Source organism: Coffea arabica, chromosome 10c, assembly GCF_036785885.1.
Source record: "Coffea arabica cultivar ET-39 chromosome 10c, Coffea Arabica ET-39 HiFi, whole genome shotgun sequence".
Lineage (NCBI taxonomy): Eukaryota > Viridiplantae > Streptophyta > Magnoliopsida > Gentianales > Rubiaceae > Coffea > Coffea arabica.
The window spans coordinates 16,889,066-16,915,901 of NC_092329.1; the positions used below are offsets into that span (position 1 = coordinate 16,889,066).

Consider the following 26,836-nt stretch of genomic DNA (forward strand, 5'->3'; position numbering starts at 1 on the left):
TACACGTTTGTGTAATTTAATCAATAATTGATTTAATAATCATTATTAATAACAATACATGCAGATCATATCATGATATTTTGTCCAAATTGATTAGCAAGTATTCAATTGTCCTCAATTTGAGAGGACTCGCAAATTTACCTATTTTAAACTCCTATTACTAGCTTATTTAAATATTTAATTGGTCGTTTGCTCCGAATATTTTATTCCAACCTTCTTAGACCCAATTACATGGATCTATGGCTTACATGTATTTTTAAAATGACTTGTTACAAAATTTAATTTTGAGGAAGCTCGTTAGTGAAAATAGTGAATGCGCGTATGGAAGTAATAATCGATTTGAGAGTACAGTGAGCTTGGAGATTAAAGACTCATACATTAGTTTTAAAATAGTTATTTTTATGTTTAAGTACTCAAGTATTAGTTAGTAATACTATTGTTGTGAGAATTTCTTAGAAATTTCACTTTATCGCGCACAAATTGGAAGTTCGCTTTTTTGCACGGGCGATTAATTGAGAGACTTAAAACCTTTATTTTTAGACTATTAAGAGTGAATAATAATAGTATGGATGGAAGTACATTAGAGGTTTAGTGCACAAGTAAAACAAACCTGAGAGGAAACGAGCACGAAACGTGCACGTACGTGCACTATTCTTAGTTGACTTTTGGAGTAATTTGGCCGCAAACTCTTAAAGCTTCTCAAGGAAGCTTCACCATCAGCAAAACACTCTCTCCTTTCTCTCTCATAGCAGCCGAAACACCAAGGAGGAAGAAGACCAAAGCTCTTCATCATCTTCATATCTTGCTCATTTCACTTCAAATTCCTACCACACCTTGCAAATAACTTGGAGATCATCTTGGGCTAGGAAAGGAGCTTCATTCTCACGGTTTTCTTGAGCTTCTTGTGGCCGAAAATTCTGGTCTTCATCATCTAAGAAGGTAGCTAATCATCCAACCCTTGAATCTTAGCTTTTGTAAGTTAGATTGCACTTAGAAACTTGTAGCTTCATGTGGGTAGCTTTGGATTGTTGAAAATCATATGAGTAGACTCTATGAAATCTCACAATAGACTTGATGATCTGATTTGATGAATTTGGATGTTATTTGTGTTGATTAAGTGTTAGTCTAGTGGATTTAAGTTAAAAGAGTGAAAAGAAAATCAAAGGAAGTGATGCATGTTGAAGGGCCGAATCTGCCCTGTCCTTGCCGTGCCTTTTGGTGCAATTTTTTGTGGTTAAATTTACTTGATTTTGATGTAGATATGTTGTATAGGTTGTGTGGAAAGTTTCCACCAAAAATCACTTGATTTGGTTGGCCAAAAGTTGAATTTTCGAAATGGTTTCATGGCTGGAAAGAGTGTCCAGAGTTGCTCTGGCAGCGAATTTCAAATGACTATAACTCTTTGCCCTAACATTGAAATCAAGTGCCATTTATGGCATTAGAAACTAGACACTTCCAGTTTTCTAACGGTATAAAATGCATCCCCTGATTCCACTTGAGTCAACTGTACTAGCCTTTCAAATTCACTTGTCCTGTTTCTCGGCTGTGTTAGAGAGCCTGTTAAGTACTGCGATTTGTTGCTTGAATATGAGTTAGTTATGGACAGAATTTTAAAATGATTCATTCTGTGAAATTGTAGCCGTATGAGTATAGTTTCCAATGCCACCAACCATGCTCAATTCCAAGTTGAATTGAGTGAGTTGTGGCCGAATTACGAAACTGTCTCAGTGATGGAAAACCCTCATTTTGGCTAGTTGAATGCCTTAATTTGAATTGGGACTTGTTATTTTGAAATTTTTGGCGTTAACCACCTACCAAATGTATTTTGGATGTTCTTAGACCTGGTCTTCATAAATGAACCGGATTTGAGTCGATTTCATTGGCAAAAAGTTAAAAAAAGGAAAACACGGAAGTACAAGGCAGATTTACCTTAGAAATTCTTGGAACTTTAATGTCTTTGTTAACTGACCTTCCGTACGAATTTTTTTACATGAAATTTAACAGAGGAATAACCCTTATATGGCAGGGTAATACTACCAAATTTGGTGCCATTCCAAGTCCATTTCGATGCTCAACCTAAGTCTTAAAATTCATGTTTTAAATCTAGAAAACCCTTGTTCAGTGAGGAAATTTCAGCAACTTTGAGCTGCTATATCTTGGTTCTCAAAACTCCGATTCTTGTTCCACTTATTGTGTTTTAAACTTTGATTACAACTCTAATTAAATTTCAAATTTCAGAGGCTAGTTCACATTCTGTGAATTTTGCCGAAATTCCAAATTTGGCCAAAAACCAACTTCGAAACTGTCTTGGTATTCCAAAACGGCAACTTGAAGCCAAAATTTGAATATTTTCCATTTGGAATCATGGAAAAGTGCTTTCTAGGAACTTTTAGTACTCTAGAAGTAGTTTCCAAAGGTACTAAGTTTTCCAATTTTGGACTTTTTCAGAGAGTGAGTTATGATTTTTCAAAAAATACCCTCAAATTCGATATTTCATGGCCAATTTAGAAAATTTTCACGCGGGAAAGTTTTCAAAGAATCCGGCCGTATATCCGGCCAGTTCTTGGCCGGATAGTTGGCCGGATTGGTAGTGAAAGTTGAAAAAAATTTTGGATCCCTCTCTGCCTTGAATCCGGTCGGATATCCGGCCAATTCTTGGCCGGATTGTGACGTGGCTCTTTGAAGTCCATCTTCGATCGCTCGTTTGAAAAATGATTTGTATGATTTCATACCTATTTGTTTCCGTCCAATGATTTTAAAGTCGAAAATCAAAATTTTCTTGTGTTTTTGAACCCTATTTTTGAGCCTCGATTTACAAGCAATTAAGACTCATTTTCATGATATTTTTCTAGATTATACAAGTGTGCAATCTTCCGTGATAATTGGGGTTTCTAAGTGATAGTTCATTATTAATTGCTCAGGCACTCAAGAGAACCTTCGAGAGAATCTCACGGTGGACGTCTGAACCCTTAAGTGGGCATTACTTCTTTGTTTTGATTAGTGACTGTCAAGTGTATGCGAACTTGATACCTATTTAATTGTATTAATGATTGAATATTTTGAAAATAGAATCGAGTGTGTACTTTACCACACTCGTTCTCATTTGAAATGAATGACTCATGATTGAATTGATTGAAATGAAATGAATGAATCATGAATGATTTGATTGAAATGAAACGAATGATTGAATGATTGCATGAAATGAAATGGGATGCTATAGCTGCATACATCGTTGGAATGAATCTCCTCGACTCTCAAATGCTACATGGGGGACGTCCAAACTCATAGGCCGACCTTGGAACTCGAATCGGCATGGGCTTGGTTGGGAATCTCGATGAGTCTTGAGAATAACATGATAAACTTGATCTATTGGAGAGATCTCGCTTGGCATACTCATGGAGTATCGCCTTATAAATGTCATGCGGGCCCGGTGCGGTGTACGGTGGACGGACATGAGAAGTAAGTGGAGTTCTACGGATTGGAAATATCAACCTGGTTGATGGAGAGTCATCACGGGAAGGTATACAATTGAGATTGGCAAGGCAAGTGGAAATTAGCTCCTGAGAGTTACCATATCCTTGAATTGTTTCTGTTTAAATTTCACTGGAATTGTTAATTACTCAAATATTATTATTTTACTTGTTAATTGGGATTGTTACTTGGACAACGTACTTACATGTGTGTTCTTGGTCTCACGAGCAATTGCTCACCCCGTAGATTTGTTTTTCCTTAACAGGAACGAACTTGGAGTGAGACTTGAAGAAACTCTTGGGATGTACTTTTGTATTAGGGTTTCAAATGTAATCGACTAGACCTTTTGATAGTTGTATATTTTGGAAATTGATGTATTTTGAACTTGTGGTGTGAGATCGGATATTATTTATAGAAGCTTCTGCACTTCTTTACTTTGTCTTGTCTTATTGGTTATTATTGTATTAAACTTGAACGGGAATTGTCTTGAGTCCTGGCGAGAGTTGGACAGGCGTTTCGCGGATACCCTTTGATTCGCTTTAGGGAGAAGTGGTCACGTCACACAATTGGCTAAATTTATGAAATTATGAGGATGAAATGTGTTTGAATGAAACTTTAGGAATGAATTGATCGAAATTATAAAATTATGAGGATGAAATGTGTTTTAATTAAAACATTAGAGACGAAATTGTCCAAAATCCCAAACATTGGGGAGGAAAAGTGTATTTTTCCCAAATTAAAATAAGGAAGTAAAAACAGAAAAATCATTTAGAATAAGACGACCTCAAGCTCTTCCTCTGCAAAAACTCTCCCCCATTACAAGCATCACCGCCACCGTCGTCGCCGGCACCCTCAGTCAAAGTGTAAGATGATGAAAAGCTCAAGGCCCTAGGGTTTTGTTGAGAAACGCCGAAAAAAGGAGAATTGCAATGGAGAAACCAAAAGCTCCACCACAATCAATGGAGCTGCTGTGCGTGGGGAGACTAGAAATCGTGAGGCCAAAACCCGTCGGTTTCCTCTGCGGTTCCATCCCCGTCCCCACGGACAAAGCTTTTCATGACTTTGATTCCGCCGCCCTTATTCCCTCTGCACAAACGTACTTCCTCAGACTAAAGTCCCAATTCTCTTTTTCAGTTTGTTATCTTTTTATATTCATTTCTCTCTTTTTTTTTCTTTTTTTTTTCGTTAGAACCTGTTTAACCTTTATAATGTGCGAGGTTGAGTATGTACGCAAGTGATTCTGCTGAGTTTCAGTTTTTAAATTTTTTTCCCAGTTTTCGATGCCATTTTACCTTTTGGATTTTGATGTTGCTTCGGTTGCTTTGAATTGCATTTTTCTCTAATTATGGCATGTTTGGTCCAGGATTTTTTTTTTCTTTTCTAGGTTATAAAATATAGAATTATTGTCGGCACGCCTTTATTTGTTAATGTTAATGAGGTTAATGAGAACGACACTTTCTTCAACATGTTTGATCATGTCGAAAGATAAATGTAACCTTATCTTTCATTGCATTTACGACCTCTCCATGTTCTTGACAGTGTATTCAAATGATTGATTGGAATGAAAGATAGGGATACTTTTGTCTTTGCTCATGACTAGGAAAATAGAGGGGGTCTGGCATTTACAAATAGGGATTGTCAATATTAGCTTTGAAAAATTGGTTGTGTTTCTATTTTTGTGCATGCGATTTTTGAGTTAAGATAGTTTATTGTGACATTCTCATTTTGATTCAGGGTGCAAGCTCCGAGATATCGGATGATTCCTACAGAGACTGATCTTAATATGTTACCTATTCCACAAACACCCCCGGAAAAGGTGCTTCCGGTTGCTGCTGCACAATCAAAGACAAGTGGAGGTGATAGAACTGTTAGCTTGTGAAAATGTCTCTCATCTGCTATTTTGGTTATGTAGGACGACAAATGAATGATGTTCTGCCCAAAACAGAAGAAAAAGGGGTTAGATTAAGAAGAAGAAGAAGCACTTCCCTTTGTCAAAAATATTCTTCTCATCAATTTTTGGCCTGTCACAGTTCCTATTTGCTATGCTTAGAATGGCATTCTATATCTTGTCTTTCAGCATTATTTGTTTACCAGTCTTGAAAGGGGTGTAGCTTGATGCCTTGATCAAGTTGGATTTTGTTATAATGTTGTTGGATCATCCTTGAATTCAAACTTAAACTGGCAACCACCTATGCTTAAAGCAAGTCAGATGTTGGGAAAAACCTAAGCTTAGATCTCAATAAGCAATACATATGATGTATGGTAGCATGAAAATGTTGCAAACTTATTGGTCATGTGAGGTTATTGGCAGAGCCTTTGTTATAGACTAACAATCATATGTACACAAATTTGGGAAGAATATTCTTGATGCTAAATGACTTGAAGGTATTCGAGTACTATGAAATCGTGGTTAGTTTATATTCAGAAACCCTTTATGACAATTTGACACATTTTATGATGTTCTGTGATTGTTCAAATTGAAGCCTTTCATAATGTGGAAACACATGCTAGCATTATTTTCACAAACAACCCAAAAAATTTGTTTCTCATGTCGATCCACTGTAAATTGGAAAGCAAAAATATAATGGTCCAACTGTAATATTATACAATTGACACATTTTATGATGTTCTGTGATTGTTCAAATTGAAGTCTTTCATAATGTGGAAACACATGCTAGCAGTATTTTCACAAACAACCCAAAAAATTTGTTTCTCATGTCGATCCACTGTAAATTGGAAAGCAAAAATATAATGGTCCAACTGTAATATTATACAATTGACACATTTTATGATGTTCTGTGATTGTTCAAATTGAAGTCTTTCATAATGTGGAAACACATGCTAGCAGTATTTTCACAAAGAACCCAAAAAATTTGTTTCTCATGTCCATCCACTGTAAATTGGAAAGCAAAAATATAATGGTCCAACTGTAATATTATACAATGTACATATCTTATGGGACCAGAATTTCTTTTTTTGTGGCTTGATGCTTAGAAATGAGAAAAGCTTAAAGGGACAAAGAAGAGGAGAAAAGGACAATAACATAACTGCCAATGATCTTTTGTCCTACTGTTCTGTTGGCAATTTGATTTTGACTGTAACATTTGGAAACCTTTTAACGTCATTGAAAGAAGTGGTAAAGGAATGCAGATGGAAGGTAAACCCATATAAACAAACAGACAACTTTTTAGAGTCTATGTTACTTGGACTCAGCTACAGGATCCCTCCAACACGGCTAATCTAGTGTAAAAATGATGGGTTGGACATGGGTGTGGCAGGCTAAATGAACAGTCCGATTAACATAGTTTAGAGTGTCTGGATGTGCTTAGGCTACATATAGAAACTTTCACGTCATTGGTATGATGCCAATTGAAACTGATTATTAGTTGTGCTGTCACAGGAATTGACATCTTTCTTGGCACAATATGCTTTTTATGGTAAATAATGCTTTATATGTTGAAATTGTAATCTAGTTGCTTTGGCTGTGGAGCATGTAATGCACCTGTAAGGTGTGGAAATAGATTACCTAGGTGTTCTTGTAGACCATATTATAAGCATATCACACTTCCCAGTAATCCAGAAAAGATTTTAGCTCACTTGTTAAGATGCCATCTTGAATTTAGGAAAAATTTTTTACTATAATGATTGGAAAATACTCCTGAATCTTATGTATTTTAATTAATTTTCTTCTTCTGTGTTGGTTAACATACGCTAGGTTATGCAGTTTGAACTCCTAGGAACCTTCATTGGTTGAAGTGCACTATTCTTTTTCAATGGTTGGATAGGTGGTATTCATGCTCAGTTGCATGCATATGATGTTTTTGACTATAAGCGATAGATAGGGGAGGCTGGTTGGGGAATCAATTAATTACTATGAAACATGGATAATATTGTGCTCAGTTTACTTTCCACTGTTTCATGACTGAAGCTGTTTCTTGCTGAAGTCAAGAGATCCAAGTATCCAACTGACAGCCATTATAGCTAATCATGATAGTTGTTGGTGCTTGGCTACAAATTCTATGTTCTTCGAGTGTGACAGTTCTGTCATGTGCAGTTCACCAGCCGATCAAGTTTCCTTGGGAAGGATTTGAATTGGTTAATTCAAGCTGCAGGACTCAGCTTCTAGCAATATGCTGTCTGCGCATTAAAATAAAAAAAAGATTGTCAATTCATTTCTTTCTTCTTTCTTTGGTGTAGGGGGTGGAATGTCTGAGCATTTTTTTACTAGGATGCTTGAATATGTCATCAGAACTCCTGGTTTAAGAGTAATATAGCTGCATAAACAACTAAATCATCTAGAGAACTCAAGCTGCAGACTGATACCGTGTAAAAGTTGAAACAGTTCTAATAGTTTTCATATTTGTAACATATTCAAGTAGCCTAGTTCAAACTGTCATATGTTGTTAAATGGTACCTTGTGTTGATTGCCCAGACTAGTGTAATTGATTGAAAATTTTTCTTGATGTTGCTTTCATTTCATGGTCTTAGCAATAACTTGTATCAAAGCAATTGAATAGCATGTGTCCTCGATGTGACATGTCTGTTCAATTGATGTACCCTGAAGTTGTGTGATTCACTATGTATATTGTTGTGGGAGATGTTAGTTGATTTGATAATACTGATTCTGGCGATATATCCAACTTCCATTTCATGAATCTAACTTCTGTAAGTGACTTGATAGCTGGGATTGACAAATAAAACTTTTCATTTGTTTTGTGGTTTATGGATCCAAGTGAACACAAGGGATTTCTTGTTGTCTTTTCTCTTAAATAATCCTCATCATTAACTTCTATGTGATCTAAAAGTTTAATCTGTTACATTGGAGATGGAATATGTAGTATGTATATATAATGCAATTTCTGTATACATGGTCATATGCAATTCTTTTTGAAAGGTGTGATAGTAACAGGTGAAATTATGAATTTAAGCAATTGTAGCGGAATGTAACATTATACTTTAGGGTAATGACTCCTTGGGTCATTCTCCATATAATATGTGCTTCCATTGTTGGAAAATGGCATGGTAACTTTTATTAGACCCATTTTATGCTAAAATGCTTTTCTGACAAACTTTTTAGTTGTATAAATTGTCTTCTACTTTCCAGTGCTTTGCTTCCGTGGTTATTGTTGTTGCTTTTGTGGACCTTTCAAATGTGAAGTTTGAAATTTGACTTTTATAGCAAGAAAGTAAGCAAAACAATGGCATCAAGAAGTAGCATAAAGAGTGCATAGCAATGGTGCCTGGTTCCACTAGGATTCAGTTGTAATAAGTAAGGTACCTATCCTGTTTCATTGGACAAATACAGATTAAGTAAATCCTGTTTGTACAAATTACGTCAGACTGTTGTGGAGAATGTCTTTTGATTTGGAAAGTCCAAAAAGTTGTTTAACTTGTTTTTGATTGAGTTGTCATGTGAGGATCCTCACTTTAGATAATCAAGATTACTTGGGGCATGCATTACATGTTTAATTTGTTTAAATGCAGTTAAGTGTGTAACTTACCATTAGATGGTATATTTGAATAACGGTCATGATATTGGTGCACTGGTTTGGCCTACACAGTGTACGGTGTATATATAGCACCTTGGGTTATGAGATGAAAGTTGTGGGCCAAATGGTCCTTGCAGTAACGCTAACATATTCTTCACCATTTTGGCCAACAATGTTGCATGATTGTCTTGTTAAGGTGCATTCTTTAGGAAAATGCACAATTTTTTTTAAAAAAATTTTTCTGGTTACCATTTTGCTGTCTACCATATTGAGCATTTTTCAAAGTAAGAAGGTTTTCTTTTGTTTTGCAGATTTATCATGGGAAAATGGGATTATTACTCCAAATGTTACACGAAAAGGAGAGGTGCTTGCTGTGTCTGGCTTGGCAGAATATGGAGACGAGATAGACGTTATTGCCCCAGCTGACGTTTTGAAGCAGATTTTTAAGATGCCATACTCCAAAGCTCGATTATCTATTGCTGTACAACGTGTTGGACAGACTCTAGTTTTGAACACTGGGTAACCTGGATTTTCCTTTTCTGTTCCATATTATTTGGACTGTCTTATGAGTCCTTTAATCAATTTCAAGCACTATGAAATACAGGCCGGATGTTGAAGAGGGAGAGAAGATAGTTAGAAGACAGAAGAACCAATCAAAATCTGCAGATGAGTCCTTGTTTCTGAACTTTGCCATGCACTCAGTTAGAATGGAGGCCTGCGATTGTCCACCAAGTCATCATACGGCAACAAAAGATAAATCAGATTCATGTGTTCTTCCTGGAAGATTTGAGTCTGGGGAGGAGCCAGTTGAAACGTTGAGAAATTATATGCAACAAAATAATTCATCTGGACATAGCCATGACATGTCTGAGGATGAAGACTTTAAGCGTTATCAAGAATACGCGAAGGTCAAAGAGGATGAGGTCTTTTGGGGAAAAAATAAGAGTAAGAGAAATAAAGGCCAAACTGCAATTAAAAAAATTTCACAAGTTAAAGAGAAGCCTAATTGCACGGTTAAAGAGTCGGAAAAACATAGAAGAGTTAAGGATGATAGTTTCTTGAGGGTTTTGTTTTGGCAGTTTCACAACTTTCGCATGCTTCTGGGCAGTGACTTGCTCATATTTAGCAATGAGAAGTATGTTGCAGTTAGCTTGCATCTTTGGGATGTTTCTCGACAGGTTTGTAATACAGCTAATTCAATTCTTCCTGGGCTGACATCAATCACATCTCATTTTCTACTATTAATTGTGGTAGGTTACTCCCCTAACTTGGCTGGAAGCCTGGCTAGACAATGTTATGGCCAGTGTGCCTGAATTGGCCATATGTTATCATCAAGATGGTGTTGTCCAGGGCTATGAGCTTTTGAAAACGGAAGATATATTTCTACTGAAAGGCATATCAGAAGATGGCACTCCTGCTTTTCATCCCTATGTTGTCCAGCAAAATGGTTTAATGGTATTAAGGTTTCTTCAGGACAACTGCAAGCAAGATCCTGGTGCTTATTGGGTATGGTTCCTATTTGTTTCTATGAATTATTTTACTCCAGGTTTTATCTCAAGTTTTTTCTCATTCTTTGATTTGAACGTCTTCAGCTATACAAAAGTGCTGGAGAAGATGTCATTCAGCTTTTTGATTTATCTATTATGCCTAAAAACCACTCTCCTGAAGATTGTGATGATGCTGAAAGTGGTCTGCCATCTTTGATTCATAGAGGGAGAAGTGATTCGTTACTCTCTTTAGGCACCCTGCTTTATCGAATTGCTCACAGGCTCTCACTCTCAATGGTATATGTTATTTATTTATAAATTTATGACTGTTTTTTTAGCTACTGCTAAAATTGAGTATTTTGGTGCAGTCTTCTGATAAGAGGACAAGGTGTGTGAGGTTTTTCAGACAATGTCTTGATCTCCTTGATGAGCCTGATCATCTGGTATGGCTTTCATCTGGTAGAGTTCACCTCTTACTTCCCTGTTTTCTTCTATGGAGAAATTTGTTTTAAATTGGGAAACTACAGTCTGCATTAATATGAAAGTATGTTGAATAGGTTGTCCGTGCATTTGCTCATGAACAATTTGCAAGGCTGCTTTTAGTTTATGATGAGGAACTGGACTTGACATCTGAAGCAGTACCTACAGACTATGAAGTTACAGTTGCTGATGCTGAGGAAGATTCCTGTGAGGCCTATCCTACAGTTTCCGAATCTGAATTTGAAAAGGTTGATCCAGAAGAAGTGCAAATTTTGGATCTTGAAAATTCTGTTGCAAAGACAGAGAATGGTAACATATCTTCTGTTACTGTATCTGGTGACCCACCCTTGGTATATCCACTTGATATCCCAAGTTCCAGTGGTCAAAGCTTTTCGATTTGTGATTCATTGGATTCTACTGGTCCTGTGGTGCAAGCAGTTACAGATCCAATCTCCTCAAAGCTGGCTGCTGTACATCATGTTTCTCAAGCTATCAAGTCTATCAGATGGAAACGCCAACTACAGCATACTGAAGTAAACATGGACTATATTAGCAAACTTCAGGGTGGTCTTCATTCACCAAATGATTTTTCAGTATGTGCATGTGGGGACCCTGATTGTATTGAGGTCTGTGACATTTGTGAGTGGCTTCTGACGTCAAAATTGGATGGTAAGGCATGGAAACTTGTTCTATTGCTTGGAGAATCCTACTTATCTTTGGGACAAGCTTACAAGGATGATGGCCAGCTCTTTCAAGCTTTAAAGGTCGTAGAGTTGGCATGTTTGGTTTACGGGTCAATGCCACAACATCTTAAAGAGACAAGGTTTGTATCATCCATGGTTTGTACCTCACCAAACCAGTTGGAAATTATTGATAGAACAGAAAACAATGAATCCATAACTGGTCATGATGGTTTTGCTTTTGAGCAGTCACCTTCCTGTTACCTATTTTGGGCCAAGGCCTGGACATTAGTAGGCGATGTGTATGTTGAGTTTCACTTGATAAAGGACAAAGAGATCTCTGTCAAATCAGAGAAAAAATCATTGACGAAGGAACTAAAAATGTCACCTGAAGTTTTGAAGGAGGTTGAAAGGCTTAAAAAGAAGCTGGGACAATGTAGCCAAAACTGCAGTTCCTGTTCGTTAGTGAACTGCAGCTGCCAGAGTGACAGGGCTACTAGTGGTAGTAGTGCCAGTAGTAGTTCTGCAAGTTTACATCCATCAGCTTATGGCAGGAAGATGAGTAAGAAATCAATCACCAAGGGTACCTTGTATTCAAATGCCAAGTCGAATGAGGATGCTCGAGCTCATCAGCGAGCAGAAAAAAGTGGATACTCAAAAGCCAACAAATATGAGATGTTAACAAACACTTCTGGTGTGAATGCAGATGCTGGCGGTGATAAAAAGACTGTCAAGTGCGATGTTGAAAGAGCTGGTACTACCATGGAGATGGAAACTGGATCCAGAGTAGATAGTCATTCTGAAGCTGTTGGAGAAACATCCCAAGTTAGGGATGGAGGTATATTCAAGTATGTCAGGAATCCGGTAATTAGTGATGGTGATTACAATTTGTCTATTGCTTTAGAGTGTTATGAAGAAGCTAGAAAAGCACTTGGTAGAAATCCGCGTACTGTAGGAGAACTTCGATCTGTAACTAAAAAGAAAGGATGGGTGAGCAATGAATTAGGTAGAAGTAGGCTGGAAAAAAGAGATCTGGATGGAGCTGAAATTGCTTTTGCCGATGCAATAAGTTCATTCAAAGAAGTATCTGATCATACCAACATCATCCTGATTAACTGCAATCTTGGCCATGGCAGACGGGCATTGGCTGAAGAGATGGTATCAAAGATTGAAACTTTCAAGAAATTTGCTGTCTTCCATAATGCATACAAGCAAGCACTTGAAACAGCTAAACTCGAATACAGTAAAGCTCTCATGTATTATGGAGCTGCAAAACTGGAAGTAAATGCTAGCGCTGAAGATGCAGATTGTGCATCAAGCAGCTTGAAGGATGAAGTGTATGCACAATTTGCTCATACGTACTTGAAGCTTGGCATGCTTTTAGCAAGAGAAGACACAGTTGCAGAGGTTTATGAAAATGGAGTCCTTGAGGATAATGCTGGTCCAGCTGTTACTAGACCCGAAAAGGAGTATAGAAAGCATGAGATATCAGCTAATGATGCCATCAGGCGGGCTTTGTCTGTCTATGAGTCACTGGGTGAGTTAAGGAAACAAGAGGCTGCATATTCATATTTCCAGCTCGCTTGTTACCAAAGAGATCGGTGCTTAAATTTTTTGGAGTCAGATATGAAGAAAAATAACATGTCTAGAGGTGAAAACCAAAGGGTAAAGCAGTATGCTTCATTGGCAGATAGGAACTGGCAGAAGTCTATGGATTTTTATGGGCCAGAAACTCATCCCTGGATGTACCTGAATATTATAATGGAGAGATCAGCTCTCTCTTTGAGCCTCTCGTGTTCTCTGCATTCAAATATGGTATGCTTTCAGATCTTTACAACTTGTCCTGTTATGTTATTATAATTTTTAATAGTGCTAGGGGATTCTATACTAGGGTAAATGCAGTATGATGTACTTGCAATCTATAACCTTTTCACCGGGAATGCATGTCTTAATTGATGTTAATGCCTTATAAATAGATTTCTTAAAGTTGTACTCTAAAGCAAAATGATCCTTGTCTGATTTTTTGAATTTAAATTGCCCAATTGAGTATGCTTTTGAACGGAACCGAACCTATTTGGTGTTTACAATAAATATTTTGTAGATTAACATTATTGAGGAGAATACTGTTTGAGGCAGTAAAGTCCAACTCGCTTGGAGATTTTTTGGCGCACAAAGTTCTTGGCTGGATCCTGGCTGGATCCTGGCTGGATCCTGGCTTTAATGTAATCAGACTCAGACCTGCCAAATGAAGAAGAAGAATTCAACTTTTGACATGTTATTCTGATCAAACAAACCTGCAATGAAATAATAGATATGTTTCTAGCATTGTTTCCTGTTTGTGTTATTTATTTTTTTTTTATGATTAAAAGATTTGCCTTATTTCTGAACATATTTTTGTTGTGTGCTATGGATGTAGTAGCATTGTATCAAAGTGTGACTGTATTAATGGTGAAGAGTGCTGAATATGACCATCTTATTTGATTCTCATATGCATGACGAATATGTATATGCATGCAGTTACTTCATATGCGCCATCCCTACAGGCTCTGCCTTTGTAAGAGGTTTCACTGAGATGCATAAACAAGTTATGATGGGTTGCTTATTGTTAACCTGAAGTAATGTTTGACATCCAACTTTTTTGAGTGTTAACTGGCTCTTGATTTTACTAGGAGCCACCATGCTTTGCGGACAGTGTTTGCATTGTTTGCTTATCTGTTCTGCTACTTTATCTCCTGGCTACCTCTTCTCTCAGACTCATAATTTTGACTCGAAGAGCACTGCTAATGATAGTCTTAAAGAGTTATGTCAGCTTGATTTTTTTAAAAGTGATTAATATGTCCCGAGGAGTTATTTTCTCTTCCATTGCATATTTTGATGGCGTCTTTGCCTGTTCAACAGTTCCTGGAATCTGCTCTTACTCGCCTACTTGAAGCCCGCCATTTATCTATAAATGAGTCTTTCGGCAAGGAGAATCCTGAAATTTGTGCTAAGTTCTGGAGTCAGCTGCAGATGGTGTTGAAGAAGGTATTGTCAGCAACACTTCCAATGAATTCACAGAAGTCTGCTGTCAACTCTCTGCAAAACCCGGGGCACAAGTCTGGAGAAGTTGCAAAGTTGAGGGAGCTCTACAAAATGTCTTTAAAATCTTCTGATTTCAGTGAGTTGCATGCCATCCACTGCTTGTGGACTTCGTGAATTTGACAAGGGTCACATTCCCCACTAAAATCATTCTCTTTTTGTATGTAAAAGGTGATATATTACTGGAAAATTGACAAATAGTGCTCATAGTGCTGTATGTATGGTCTACTACTACTGATATACCCCTTCTCGCGATATCCTTGACTACTAGAAATATGAAATTACTATACTGTAACCACTGTAGACTGGTGAGTCTTCCTTTTGTTCAGTGTTGAGACGTCAGTGTCTTAACTAAGAATAATAGTAAATGGCGCATGAGGTTGTGGAATACACGCGTTCCAGAGTTCACCAAACTTGAACTGCTGATGATGGACTGGATATTATTACTGTTATTATTTTAATGGAAATGAAGAAATGATGTCAGCCATAAATTACTCTGTTAGCTCGTTCTTAAAGGCTAAATTATTATTGGAAAATTTTATCTCAGTTCGAAGTAACTTGTCAATAGAAAAGTTTCATGTGGTACGAGTGTCTCACTTGATTATATTTAATATTCCAAGTGGATTTAACTGTGAATTAGCAAGTCATGTTCTTATATATCCATATGGAGCTTTTCTATTAGTCTCGAACTAGCTACTAGGCATGTTCAGGATCAACATACAATTCCTCAAGCATTATTGGGCACAATCTTGTAATGAAGTGAAGAATTGAGTAGCAGCTGGCAATGAAGAAATAAGGTAAAAGTTGGAGAAGGCGTGGTCACAGCACGCTGAAAGTGTGGAACGAATGAAACAAGCTGCGAGAAGGCATGCTCACAGAATCACACCTTTTCTGGGTTCTTCACGCATATAGCTTGAGTTGAGGACCACTACAACTGAAGATCCTAGAATGACACGTGTTTTAAACTTATTGGTTACGTTAGAGTTATTTAGTTTGGGAATGATATAAGCATGAAGAATTTTTTGTAATGATTCTGCTATTGTCATTATTCCAGATTTAGTTTGCAGAGAGATTTGCCATTGCCAACCTCATTGCCCCTTTTCCACGTTTTTCCTTCACCTCTTTCCCTTTCTTTCCTAAATCCATAAACTCTATTCTTGTAATTCTGTTATTGAAGTCATTAATGAAGAGCTGAGGCTCATCTTTTGAATTCATCCATTGCACTGTTATATTGTCTGCTGTAGAAGATTAGAGTGCATTGTCCCAATAATTCTTCTTGTTGCTGCAACTTTGGTTCAGAACCACAACAGTGGTATCAGAGCTAGTTATGAGCCATTGGGAATGACTAAGACACAGGAGAGACTTAACTGGGCTAGGCAGTAAGGATGTTTGCTAATAAAAATGATGGTCTGGAACAAGCTATCAAAAAAAATGGAGCACAAGCAAGAGAGCACTGAAAAGGCTCTTGAAAACCTGGACTAGAAATATGAAGGAATGATGAACATGATGGCACAAATGATGGCGAAATTGAATGATAAGGGTAAGGATGCTGAGGGCAGTACTTCTGGATCATGACACAAAGAGAGAGACAAGAATTGGGAGGTACAAAGAGAAGCTCAGGGCAGATCTAAACCTAAGGACAATAAAGCAAACACCAGGCTGCCAAAAATGGAGTTACCCAACTTCACTAGAGAGAACCCAAGGGAGTGTCAGGAAGGCTAACAAGTATTTCAAAATCAATGGAGTTGAGGAGAATATGAAATCAGAGATTGCATAACTTTACTTCAGAGATAGGACAAACACACAGTTCCATGGAGTATTTGGAGGCAGAGAGGCACTCCCCTGGAATGAGCTGTCCAATGCTTTGTGTGAGAGGTTTGTTGATGGCACTCCAAAAGAAGCTATTGAAGAATTTAATAAACTAATGCAGACAGGTTCTGTAGCATACTACCTGGAGAAGTTCGAAATGCTCAAACCTCTGATAATGCCTTCACTCCCTCATTTACAAGATTCCTACTACAAAGCATGTTTTCTTAGTGGTTTAAAAGAAGAGATAGTCAATATGGTGAAAATGGCTAAACCACAAACTCTAGCAGATGCAATAGATGCTGCTAAACTACAGGAGAGAAACCTGAGAGCCTTGCAAAAGATCCAAAAATCACCCACTCATAGCCCCTATCTCCAAAAACACACACCTAAATCTCAGATTCACTCAAAATGGAACTCAGCTAATACTAAGACTTTAGACAGACAGGCCACTAGAGCCTTCAATACCCCCACCCATAGCTAGAACCAATTCAAGAAAATCACCCAAGCTAAACTTAACCACAGGAGGGAGAAGAGACTTTGTTTCAAATGTGCTGAGCCTTATACCCTGGGACATGTGTGCAAGCAAGCCCATCTAAACCTCTTGTTGATGGGAGAAGAGGAGGGGTTAGATGCTGTAAAAAGGGAGGAAAAGAAGGATGAATCTGATATCTTCTGTGATTGTATAGAGGGGAAGCTAGAAGATGAACATATGGAGATTTCAATCCATGCTCTAGTAGGGGGCAGTGAGCACAAAACTATTAGATTAAAAGGGATAGTAATGGGAAGGAGTGTCATTGCTTTGATTGACAGTGGTAGTACACACTGTTTCTTGGATGAACTGTTAGCAAGAAGTTTGGGGTTGTATAGCAATGCACCCTCATTAGTAGTTAGGGTAGCTAATGGAGAGAAAACGCAGTCCAGGAGTTTAACCAAGCTTGTGATATGGAAAATGCAGGGGTATGAGTTCCAACACCAGTTTAACACACTGAAGCTAGGAGGTTGTGATATGGTGTTGGGGGAGGATTGGCTTGCCAGATACAATCCCATGGAGTTTGACTTTACGGGGTTAAGTATGAAATTTAAGAAGGGAAATCAATAGGTAGAATTGAAGGGGGAAAGTAACTAGGTACAATTGAGACTGATAAAGGGAAGTAGGTTGCACAAATGGGCCAGAAAACAGGCCTATGGAATCCTAGCACAATTGAGTGAAGTAGATGGGGACGTGCAAGAACAAAAGGCAATACCTCCAGAAATTGAAGGAATGCTGCAGAAATATGAGGATGTGTTCAAGGAGCCTCAAGGATTACCCCTTGTAAGGAGTCATGATCATGCCATCATCTGCAAGGAGGGTGCCGAAACCATTCCAATCCAGGCCATACAAATGCACCTATGTTCAGAAGGCTGAGATTGAGAAGTTAGTTCAGGAGATGTTACAACATGGGATCATTCAACTGAGTAGTAGCCCTTTTGCCTCTCCAGTGCTCCTAGTCAAGAAGAAGGATAGATCATGGAGATTCTGTGTAGATTATAGGCAACTAAACGAACTGACAATAAAGAACAAATTCCTTATGCCCCCCATTGATGAACTGTTGGATAAATTGCATGGATCCAAGTACTTCACCAAGATTGATCTTAGAGTTGGATATTTCCAAATAAGGGTGAGGGAAGAGGATATTCCTAAAACAGATTTCAAAACTCATCAGGGCCTCTATGAGTTTAAGGTCATGCCCTTTGGCCTAACTAATACCCCTGCAACCTTCCAGAGTTTGATGAACCATGTGTTTCAGGAGCAACTGAGGAAACATGTACTAGTATTTTTTAATGATATGCTAGTATATAGTTCCATATGGGAGGAGCAAAATAAAGCATGTCATTGAGGTTCTGGGGATCCTAAGGCAATATCAGCTATATGCAAAAAGGAGTAAGTGCTCTTTTGCACAGGAGTAGGTGGAATACTTAGGCCACATTATCACAGTAGAAGGAGTAACGGTTGATTCCAAGAAGATTGACAGTATGATGCAGTGGCCAAGACCAGGAAATGTTAAGTAGCTGAAGGGATTTCTGGGTCTAACAGGCTACTATAGGAGATTTGTTAAGGGATATGGAGCCATTACAAAGCCGTTGACCCTTCTACTCAAAAAGGATGAATTCAACTGAGGTGATGAGATAGACGAAGCTTTCCAGAAACTAAAGTTGGCTATGTGCAGTATACCTGTATTGGCACTGCCCGATTTTTCTCAGCCATTTGTTGTGGAGACAGATGCTTGCTATGAGGGTATAAGGGCTGTACTGATGCAGAATAGGAGACCACTAGCATACTTGAGTCAAAGCTTGGGGCATAAGAACCCGGGACTATCAATATATGAGAAAAGGCTATTGGGCCTAGTCACAGCTGTTACCAAATGGAGGCATTACCTAAAGGGTCATCACTTCATCATCAATACTGATCACCAAAGCCTGAAGTACCTATCGAAACAAAGAATCACCACTCCACTACAACAAAAATGGTTGACTAAACTGATGGAATTGAGCTATGAGATATGCTACAGAAAGGGGAAAGAGAATGTAGTGCGAGATGCTCTCTCCAGGAGAGAAAAGAGGGAAGAAAGTGAGTGTACAACTATAACCATTGTAATACCAAAATGGATTAGGGAGGCGATAAAAAGTCATCAAGGAGATGACTAGGTTCAAAATCTTATCAGAGAAGCATTGGTAACTCCAGGTAGTAACACTGACTACAGCTATCAGAGTGGGGTACTAAGATACAAAGGGAGGATAATTGTTGGAAAAGGGGGAGATATAAGGAAGAAACTCATCTTTGCTCTCCATGAAACACAGCTAGGGCGACACTCAAGTGTACAAGCCAGTTTCATGAGGGCTAAACAACTTTTCCACAGGCCAGGAATGTATAAGGAGATTAGAACAGAAGTACTACAGTGTGACATTAGTAGGAAGTGTAAAGATGAACATGTTGCTTATCCAGGCCTCTTACAACCTTTACCCATACCACAGCAGTCTTGGAGTCATATTACTATGGACGTTATTGAAGGACTACCCAAATTTGAGGGGAAGGATTCTATCCTAGTAGTAGTGGACAGGTACACTAAGTATGCTCATTTCATGAGCTTGTCACATCCATTTGGTGCTCCTAAAATAGCCAGGATTTTCATGGATCACATCTGCAAGTTGCATGGAGTACCTCAGAGCATGATCTCAGACAGGGATAGGATCTTCATCAACCAATTTTGGACTGAGCTTTTTACCACTTGGAGCCAGTCACCCCCAAATTGATGGTCAAATAGAAAAGGGTCAACCAAGTCTTGGAAATGTACCTCAGGTGTATGACACATCTAGAACAAAAAAGGTGGAATGCATGGCTATCTTTAGTAGAATGGTGGTATAATACATCCTACCACACTGCTATACATATGATCCCTTTTGAAACTCTATATGGAACCAAGCCCCCTCCAACTGGGTTTAGGTCCTTACATGTAGGCTAGAATGGCAATAGTGGAGGAATATGTGAAGGACAAGAAGAAAATAGATGCAATGCTATAGCAAAACCTGAAGCTAGCACAGGAAAGAATGAAGAGGTATGCAGATGAACATAGGAGTGAAAGGAAGTTTCAGGTGGGAGATTGGGTCTACCTCAGGTTACAACCTTACAGGCAAACCACTGTGGTACTGAGGAGCAACACCAAACTATCTGTCAAATACTTCGGTCCCTATCAAGTTGAAGAAAAGATTGAAAGTGCGGCTTACAGGCTTAAACTGCCTGCTGAATCAAAGATACACCCTGTGTTCCATGTATCTCTATTGAAGAAGAAACTGGGAGGAAAGGCATCCCCTGTGCTTCATTTGCCAGCTACTGACGAGAAGGGGCAACATAGGGTGGAGCTAGTGGCATTGCTAGGTTGAAGGATAATCAAGAGGAGAAATGCTGCAGTAACCCAATGGCTAATCCAATGGTAGGGCATTGAACTAGCAGAAGCAACCTGGGAAGATGCAGTGAAGATAAGAGAGGAATTTCCATATTTCCAATCTTGAGGTCAAGATTTTATAAAAGGGGAGGACACACTGTAATGGAGTGAAGAATTGAGTAGCAGCTGGCAATGAAGAAATAAGATAGAAGTTGGAGAAGGCGTGGTCACATAACACTGAAAGCGTGGAACGAAGGAAACAAGCTGCAAAAAGGCATGCTCATAGAATCACGCCTTTGCTGGGTTCTTCACGCATATAGCTTGAATTGAGAACCACTGCAACTGAGAATCCTAGAATGACACGTGTTTTAAGCTTTTTGGTTACATTAGAATTAGTTAGTTTGGGAAATGATATAAGCATGAAGAATTTTTGTAATGATTCTACTATTGTCATTATTCCAAATTTAGTTTGCAGAGAGATTTATCATTGCCAACTTCATTGCCCATTTCCCATATTCTTCCTTCACCTCTTTCCCCTTCTTTCTTGAATCCATAAACACTATTCTTGTAATTCTGTTATTGAAGTCATTAATGAAGAGCTGAGGCTCATCTTTTGAATTCACCCATTTCACTGCTATATTGTCTACTGTAGAAGATTAGAGTGCATTGTTCCAATAATTCTTCTTGTTGTTGCAACTCTAGTTCAAAACCACAACAAATCTAGTTTTAGAAGTTTGTCCCCTTCATGAATTTCATTGCATTCAGTCTTTTGGACGCTTCTCCATGTGAAAGAAGCTATCTTCATCTTGACTAGTCTGTCTATCTGTCTTCTAGTCTTTCTTAAAAAAAAAATTGTCTTCCAATCTAGGTGTTCATTGTTGCTTTCTTGTCAAACAAAAGTTATGAAACTTCTTATTCTTTACTTTCCCTTCTATTTCTTTGCTTCGCTGATGTTTCCTTATTTCGATTGACTTTTTAGATCAATTTGTAAATTTTCTTTCCTTCTTCTCATTTTCTTTTAGGTGTAGATGAAGCAACTTCTCCATCATTGATTCGTGTGCAAATTGGGAAAGAAAAATATATACATACGTTATACATACATACATACATCTATACACACACATATATACATATACATGTGTATGTATATGTATATGTGCATATATACATGTGTATACACACACACATATATATATACATATACACATACACACATACACATATATATTAATGGACAAAAAATGTAGAAGCATAGGAAGTTAAAATTCGGGTTTCCAGATCCGATTTTCCCAGTTCAACCCTGAATGAACCCAATTTTTTATTGGATCTTTGCCAGTCAATTTTTTTTTATAGTAACATGGACTAAACACCTATTTGGTTCCCAATTCAACTGGTCCCCCATGGTCCGAATTTAAAAACATAGCATATCACCTAGGGGTGATATTGAGTCGAGTCGGGCTCGAGCACAGTATAACTCTCTCAAGCTTGAGCTTGACTCAAAGCAATATATTCTAGATTTGAGCTCGTCTAGTTGGAGATCGAGTCAGTATTTGAGCTCAATATCGAGCTCAAGTATTCTAGCTCGTCAAAGAATTTCCAACTGAAGGAATAATTTAGTTATTTTTAAAATATTAATTAAATATTATAACGAGTACTCGATAGAGCTCTCAACGAACTCTCGAGTACATAATATCCCTACTCGAGATTGACTCGTAGACTCAATTGAGTAGCTCGAACTCGATTTTGACTGAATTCGAGTCGAGTAATTGACCGAGCTGCTCGCGTGCTCAAGTCAAGTTGCTTGATTGAGTTGCAACCCTATCCCTACCCCACGCCTACCAAAAAAAGTTGGTTAAGTTTGTTTGCGATATTTATATTTTCAGCTTGTTAGCGAGAGGATGCTATTCAAGTAACATTTGAGTCCAAATCTGACCTTCGTAATTGGTTGGACCAAATTTAGTTTGCAATTTAAAAATTTGATCCATTAGTAATTCACTAGTAATTTGTAAGTTTAAGCTTATAGCTTAAACTGTTGCCAATCTTGATCTCATGGGGACCTAAATTGCTCAATAGATCAGATCACGACATATTGTAGGATAATGGTAGGTGTGCAAACATGAAGTTGGAGATACCAAATTGGTTGCCTACGAACACAAGAAGGAAAAGATATAGGGTTAGTGCTAATTCGAGAGAAGCCCAATACCTAAATTAGTTACTCTTGGATGCGGGAATAGATCAGTATTTACAAACTCAAACCCGAAGGGCCAGTACAGACTACAGGAAAATGAGCTACATTAATTGTCACAGGGTAAACCATAGGTTAGACCTTACATAAGTTGTCTCTACTGCTGTTATATCAATGGTAGCAGTCACGTCAATCACTATCTATAGAACAAGCTAGAAAATGCTCTCGGGTAGGTTTAGCTTGGGAACTCAAGGGAAGCCGAGGTGGCACTCCAAGTTCCCACAATAGGATTCAAAAATAAAATTTCTTCACAAAGAGGAATAGTCACAAGTCACCAACTTAGTTTTTATATTTGGGTCCAACAATAATGAGAAAAAGAAATTGTAAGTCTTCTAGTCCGAGTCAAGCAGTTGACCGAGCTACTCGCGAGTTTGAGTCAAGTTGCTCGATTGAGTTGCAACCCTACCCCCACCCCATGCCTACCAAAAAAAAGTTGGTTAAGTTTGTTTGCGATATTTATATTTTCAGCTTGTTAGCGAGAGGATGCTATTCAATTAACATTTGAATCCAAATTAGACCATCGTAATTGGTTGGACCAAATTTAGTTTGCAATTTAAAAATTTGATCCATTAGTAATTCACTAGTAATTTGTAAGTTTAAGCTTATAGCTTGGCACTGTTGCCAATCTTGATCTCATGGGGACCTAAATTGCTCAATAGATCAGATCACGACATATTGTAGGATAATGGTAGGTGTGCAAACATGAAGTTGGAGATACCAAATTGGTTGCCTACGAACACAAGAAGGAAAAGATATAGGGTTAGTGCTAATTCGGGAGAAGTCCGATACCTAAATTAGTTACTCTTGAATGCGGGAATAGATTGGTATTTACAAACCCAAACCCGAAGGGCCAGTACAGACTACAGGAAAATGAGCTGCATTAATTGTCACAGGGTAAACCATAGGTTAGACCTTACATAAGTTGTCTCTACTACTGTTATATCAATGGTAGGAGTCACGTCAATCACTATCTATAGAACAAGCTAGAAAATGCTCTCGGGTAGGTTTAGCTTGGGAACTCGAGGGTAGCCAAGGTGGCACTCCAGGTTCCCACAATAGGATTCAAAAATAAAATTTCTTTACAAAGGGGAATAGTCACAAGTCACCAACTTAGTATTTATATTTGGGTCCAACAATAATGAGAAAAAGAAATTGTAAGTCTTCTAGTCCAAGTCAAGCAGTTGACCGAGCTACTCGCGAGCTTGAGTCAAGTTGGTCGATTGAGTTGCAACCCTACCCCCACCCCATGCCTACCAAAAAAAAAGTTGGTTAAGTTTGTTCGCAATATTTATACTTTCAGCTTGTTAGCGAGAGGATGCTATTCAATTAACATTTGAATCCAAATTAGACCATCGTAATTGGTTGGACCAAATTTAGTTTGCAATTTACAAATTTGATCCATTAGTAATTCACTAGTAGTTCGTAAGTTTAAGCTTATAGCTTGGCACTATTCCTCCTTTTTTGGTGGTGACTTCTTAGTTACTTGTCAATCTTGTTCTCACGTGGACCTAAATTGCTCAATAGATCAGATCACGATGTATTGTAGGATAATGGGACGTGTGCAAACATGAAGTTGGAGATACCAAAATGGTTGCTTGCGAACACAAGAAGGAAAAGATATAGGGTTGGTGCTAATTCGGGAGAAGCCCGATACCTAAATTAGTTACTCTTGGATGCAAGAATAGACCGGTATTTACAAACCCAAACCTAAAGGTCCAGTACAAACTACACGAAAATGAGCTGCATTAATTGTCATAGGGAAAACTGTAGGTCAGACCTTACATAAGATGTCTCTAACTACTGTTATATCAAACAATAGGAGTCACGTCAATCACTATCTGTAGAACAAACTAGAAAATGCTTTCAGGTAGATTTAGCTTGGGAACTTGAGGGTAGCCGAGGTGGCACTCCAGGTTCCCACAATAGGATTCAAAAATAAAATTCCTTTACAAAGGGAAATAGTCAGAAGTCACCAACTTAGTTTTTATATTTGGGTCCAACAATAATAAGAAAAAGAAATTGTGAGTCTTCTAGAATCTTAAAAGAAAAAAGATATTTTCCTTAGTTTCTCCATCTCTTTCTTTTTCCTTAGTTTCTCCTTCTCTTTCCTTCTTTAGGTACAAATAGATATTTTCTTATTATTTTGCAGCCACCATTCTTTAAGTTTTTCCCATGTTCATTTTGGATCCAATGCCAGACCAATTGTTCTATTGTCAGTGCAAATTTTGGTCAGACAAATAGTTCTACACATGTTGACATCCATGCATGCATTTCACATATAGAAAGTGAAGGAATGTCACTCCTTAAAGATGTGCACAAATATAAAAACAAAATGTGCACTCGTGATTTTTGTTGGCACTTGATATTAATTTGTTGGAATTTAGAGATAAATTAAGAAACAATACTCATACTTAGTGCTGAAAAAAATAGCTTATAATAAAGTCTTCTATTGAAGAACTGGAAAAATGTTTTAATTCTTTAATTCTCTATTTATAGAGCATATGAGAAACAAACCAACATAATATTTTACTAAAAAATTTTCTAATGAATCACAACAAAAGATATTTGTAATTCAAATTACTTGATCTAGTCAAAGGACACTATGGAACTAATCCTAATGGCTATAACAACTTAACTTATTAATTAAATTGACATATTCTAAAGCTGAAGAGTTGAATTATTCTGACAATTTTTCTATGTACACATTTTTTTGGTGGTTAAAAACCATGATGTTTTACATATCCAATCCTAACCACGAGGGTAGAGTTAAATCCACACCCTTTACACCAAAATGTCTATAAACCCCACACTATTTATTAGAATTTGATAGGAACTTCTTCAATACCAAAACTAACCTTTTGTGGTGGAAAAAGATGGAGCCAATCAAGTTCATTTTTTCCCCACTTTACTACATCCTTTTATGATTCATCCCCCATCCTTACCTTCCAATATTGAAGACTTATAGTAGCAACTATCATCATCAACTAAAATGTACTAGAGCATAGAAAAAATTTACCAGAAAAATATTATTGATAATAAAAAAATAAAAATTTCAAGATCAAAATTGAAGAGTCATACTTGATTTTCAAATATCTATTGATAAAAAAAAAACAAATGATAATCATGGCAATGATTTCATATTCACTTGAAACTAGAAGTTCGAAGTTCTCCAACTGATGATAATAGTTGATGCTATAATTTGTGAATATCAGAAGGTAAGTAATATGGATAATGAAAGGACGCAATTTAGTGGAGGGAAAAATAAACTTAATTGGCGCCATCTTTCTGATCACAAAAGGTTAGTTTTAGTACTGAAAAAGTTTCTATGAAATCCTATAAATAGTATGAGCTTTATAGTCATTTTGGTGTAAAAGGTGTGAATTTAAGCTAGAGGGGCGTGGATTTAATCCCACCCTAACCATAAACACCAGTCTAATGTTTTTTTCGTATGTTCTTTCAATCCCTGATTCAAGATCTAATTAGTCGCTCATATATTATTACAACGTCTCTATTATAGATATGTTGCTATATACTTACGTATGAACTAATTTTGATTCCATAAGTATAGTGCAACTAACTAAACTTATTTTTGTTAAGGTTTCAATTTTCTACTTAAGGATCAATCAATTCCTTGGTTTAGGCTTGAAGTTTGATTATCTTTACATCACTAATTTATGATTTTACATCAGAATTACTAGAGTCACTCTTTATAATTTTTTTGAGAAGTAAATTCTACTATTCACTCTCTGCTTAAGTCATTTCTTACATCAAACTAATGATTTCTAAATAACAAATAAACAAACATTTGAGCAATCTATATTTTTCAGCCAAATATTTTATTGCTCCCGTTCGAATTTCAAATTTGAACAATCCAATTTAATAAATGTTTCAAACTCAAAAGTGGTGCATTTTCAACATGGAAAAACTATATTTTAAGTGCTCAACCTTTTGCAGCCTCTAGTGGAGTAAGTTCAATCCAAAGGTCACTATCTCCCCCAAAATTATAGATATAATTGGGGCGCTGTTTAAATAATCACCAAATGTGTTTATCCTAAAGACAATAATCACGTTTCCAATGAATTGTATATTGCAAGTGTACTCCAGTATATCACAATGAGTGATGTCTATAAATAACAATGTGCAATAGGTTGGCCACTCACAAAAGGCAAAAATGAAA

General features: G+C 37.4%; 1 protein-coding gene across 2 annotated transcripts; it reads left to right on the forward strand.

Annotated features, from left to right (window-relative positions):
- Positions 1-4,241: 4,241 nt before the first annotated feature.
- On the forward strand, positions 4,242-15,075 carry LOC113714577 (uncharacterized). 2 transcript variants are annotated; one of them, XM_027238488.2, is made up of 9 exons: positions 4,242-4,567; positions 5,206-5,327; positions 9,272-9,479; positions 9,565-10,138; positions 10,215-10,466; positions 10,553-10,744; positions 10,816-10,890; positions 11,005-13,422; positions 13,709-15,075. In XM_027238488.2, exons 1-9 carry the CDS (start codon positions 4,401-4,403, stop codon positions 13,736-13,738), a joined length of 4,038 nt encoding a protein of 1,345 aa, XP_027094289.2. In that variant the 5' UTR covers positions 4,242-4,400; the 3' UTR covers positions 13,739-15,075. The 2 variants fall into 2 exon arrangements, with proteins under 2 accessions (XP_027094289.2, XP_027094288.2); XM_027238487.2 differs by having other exon boundaries at positions 14,506-15,075.
- Positions 15,076-26,836: the final 11,761 nt, after the last annotated feature.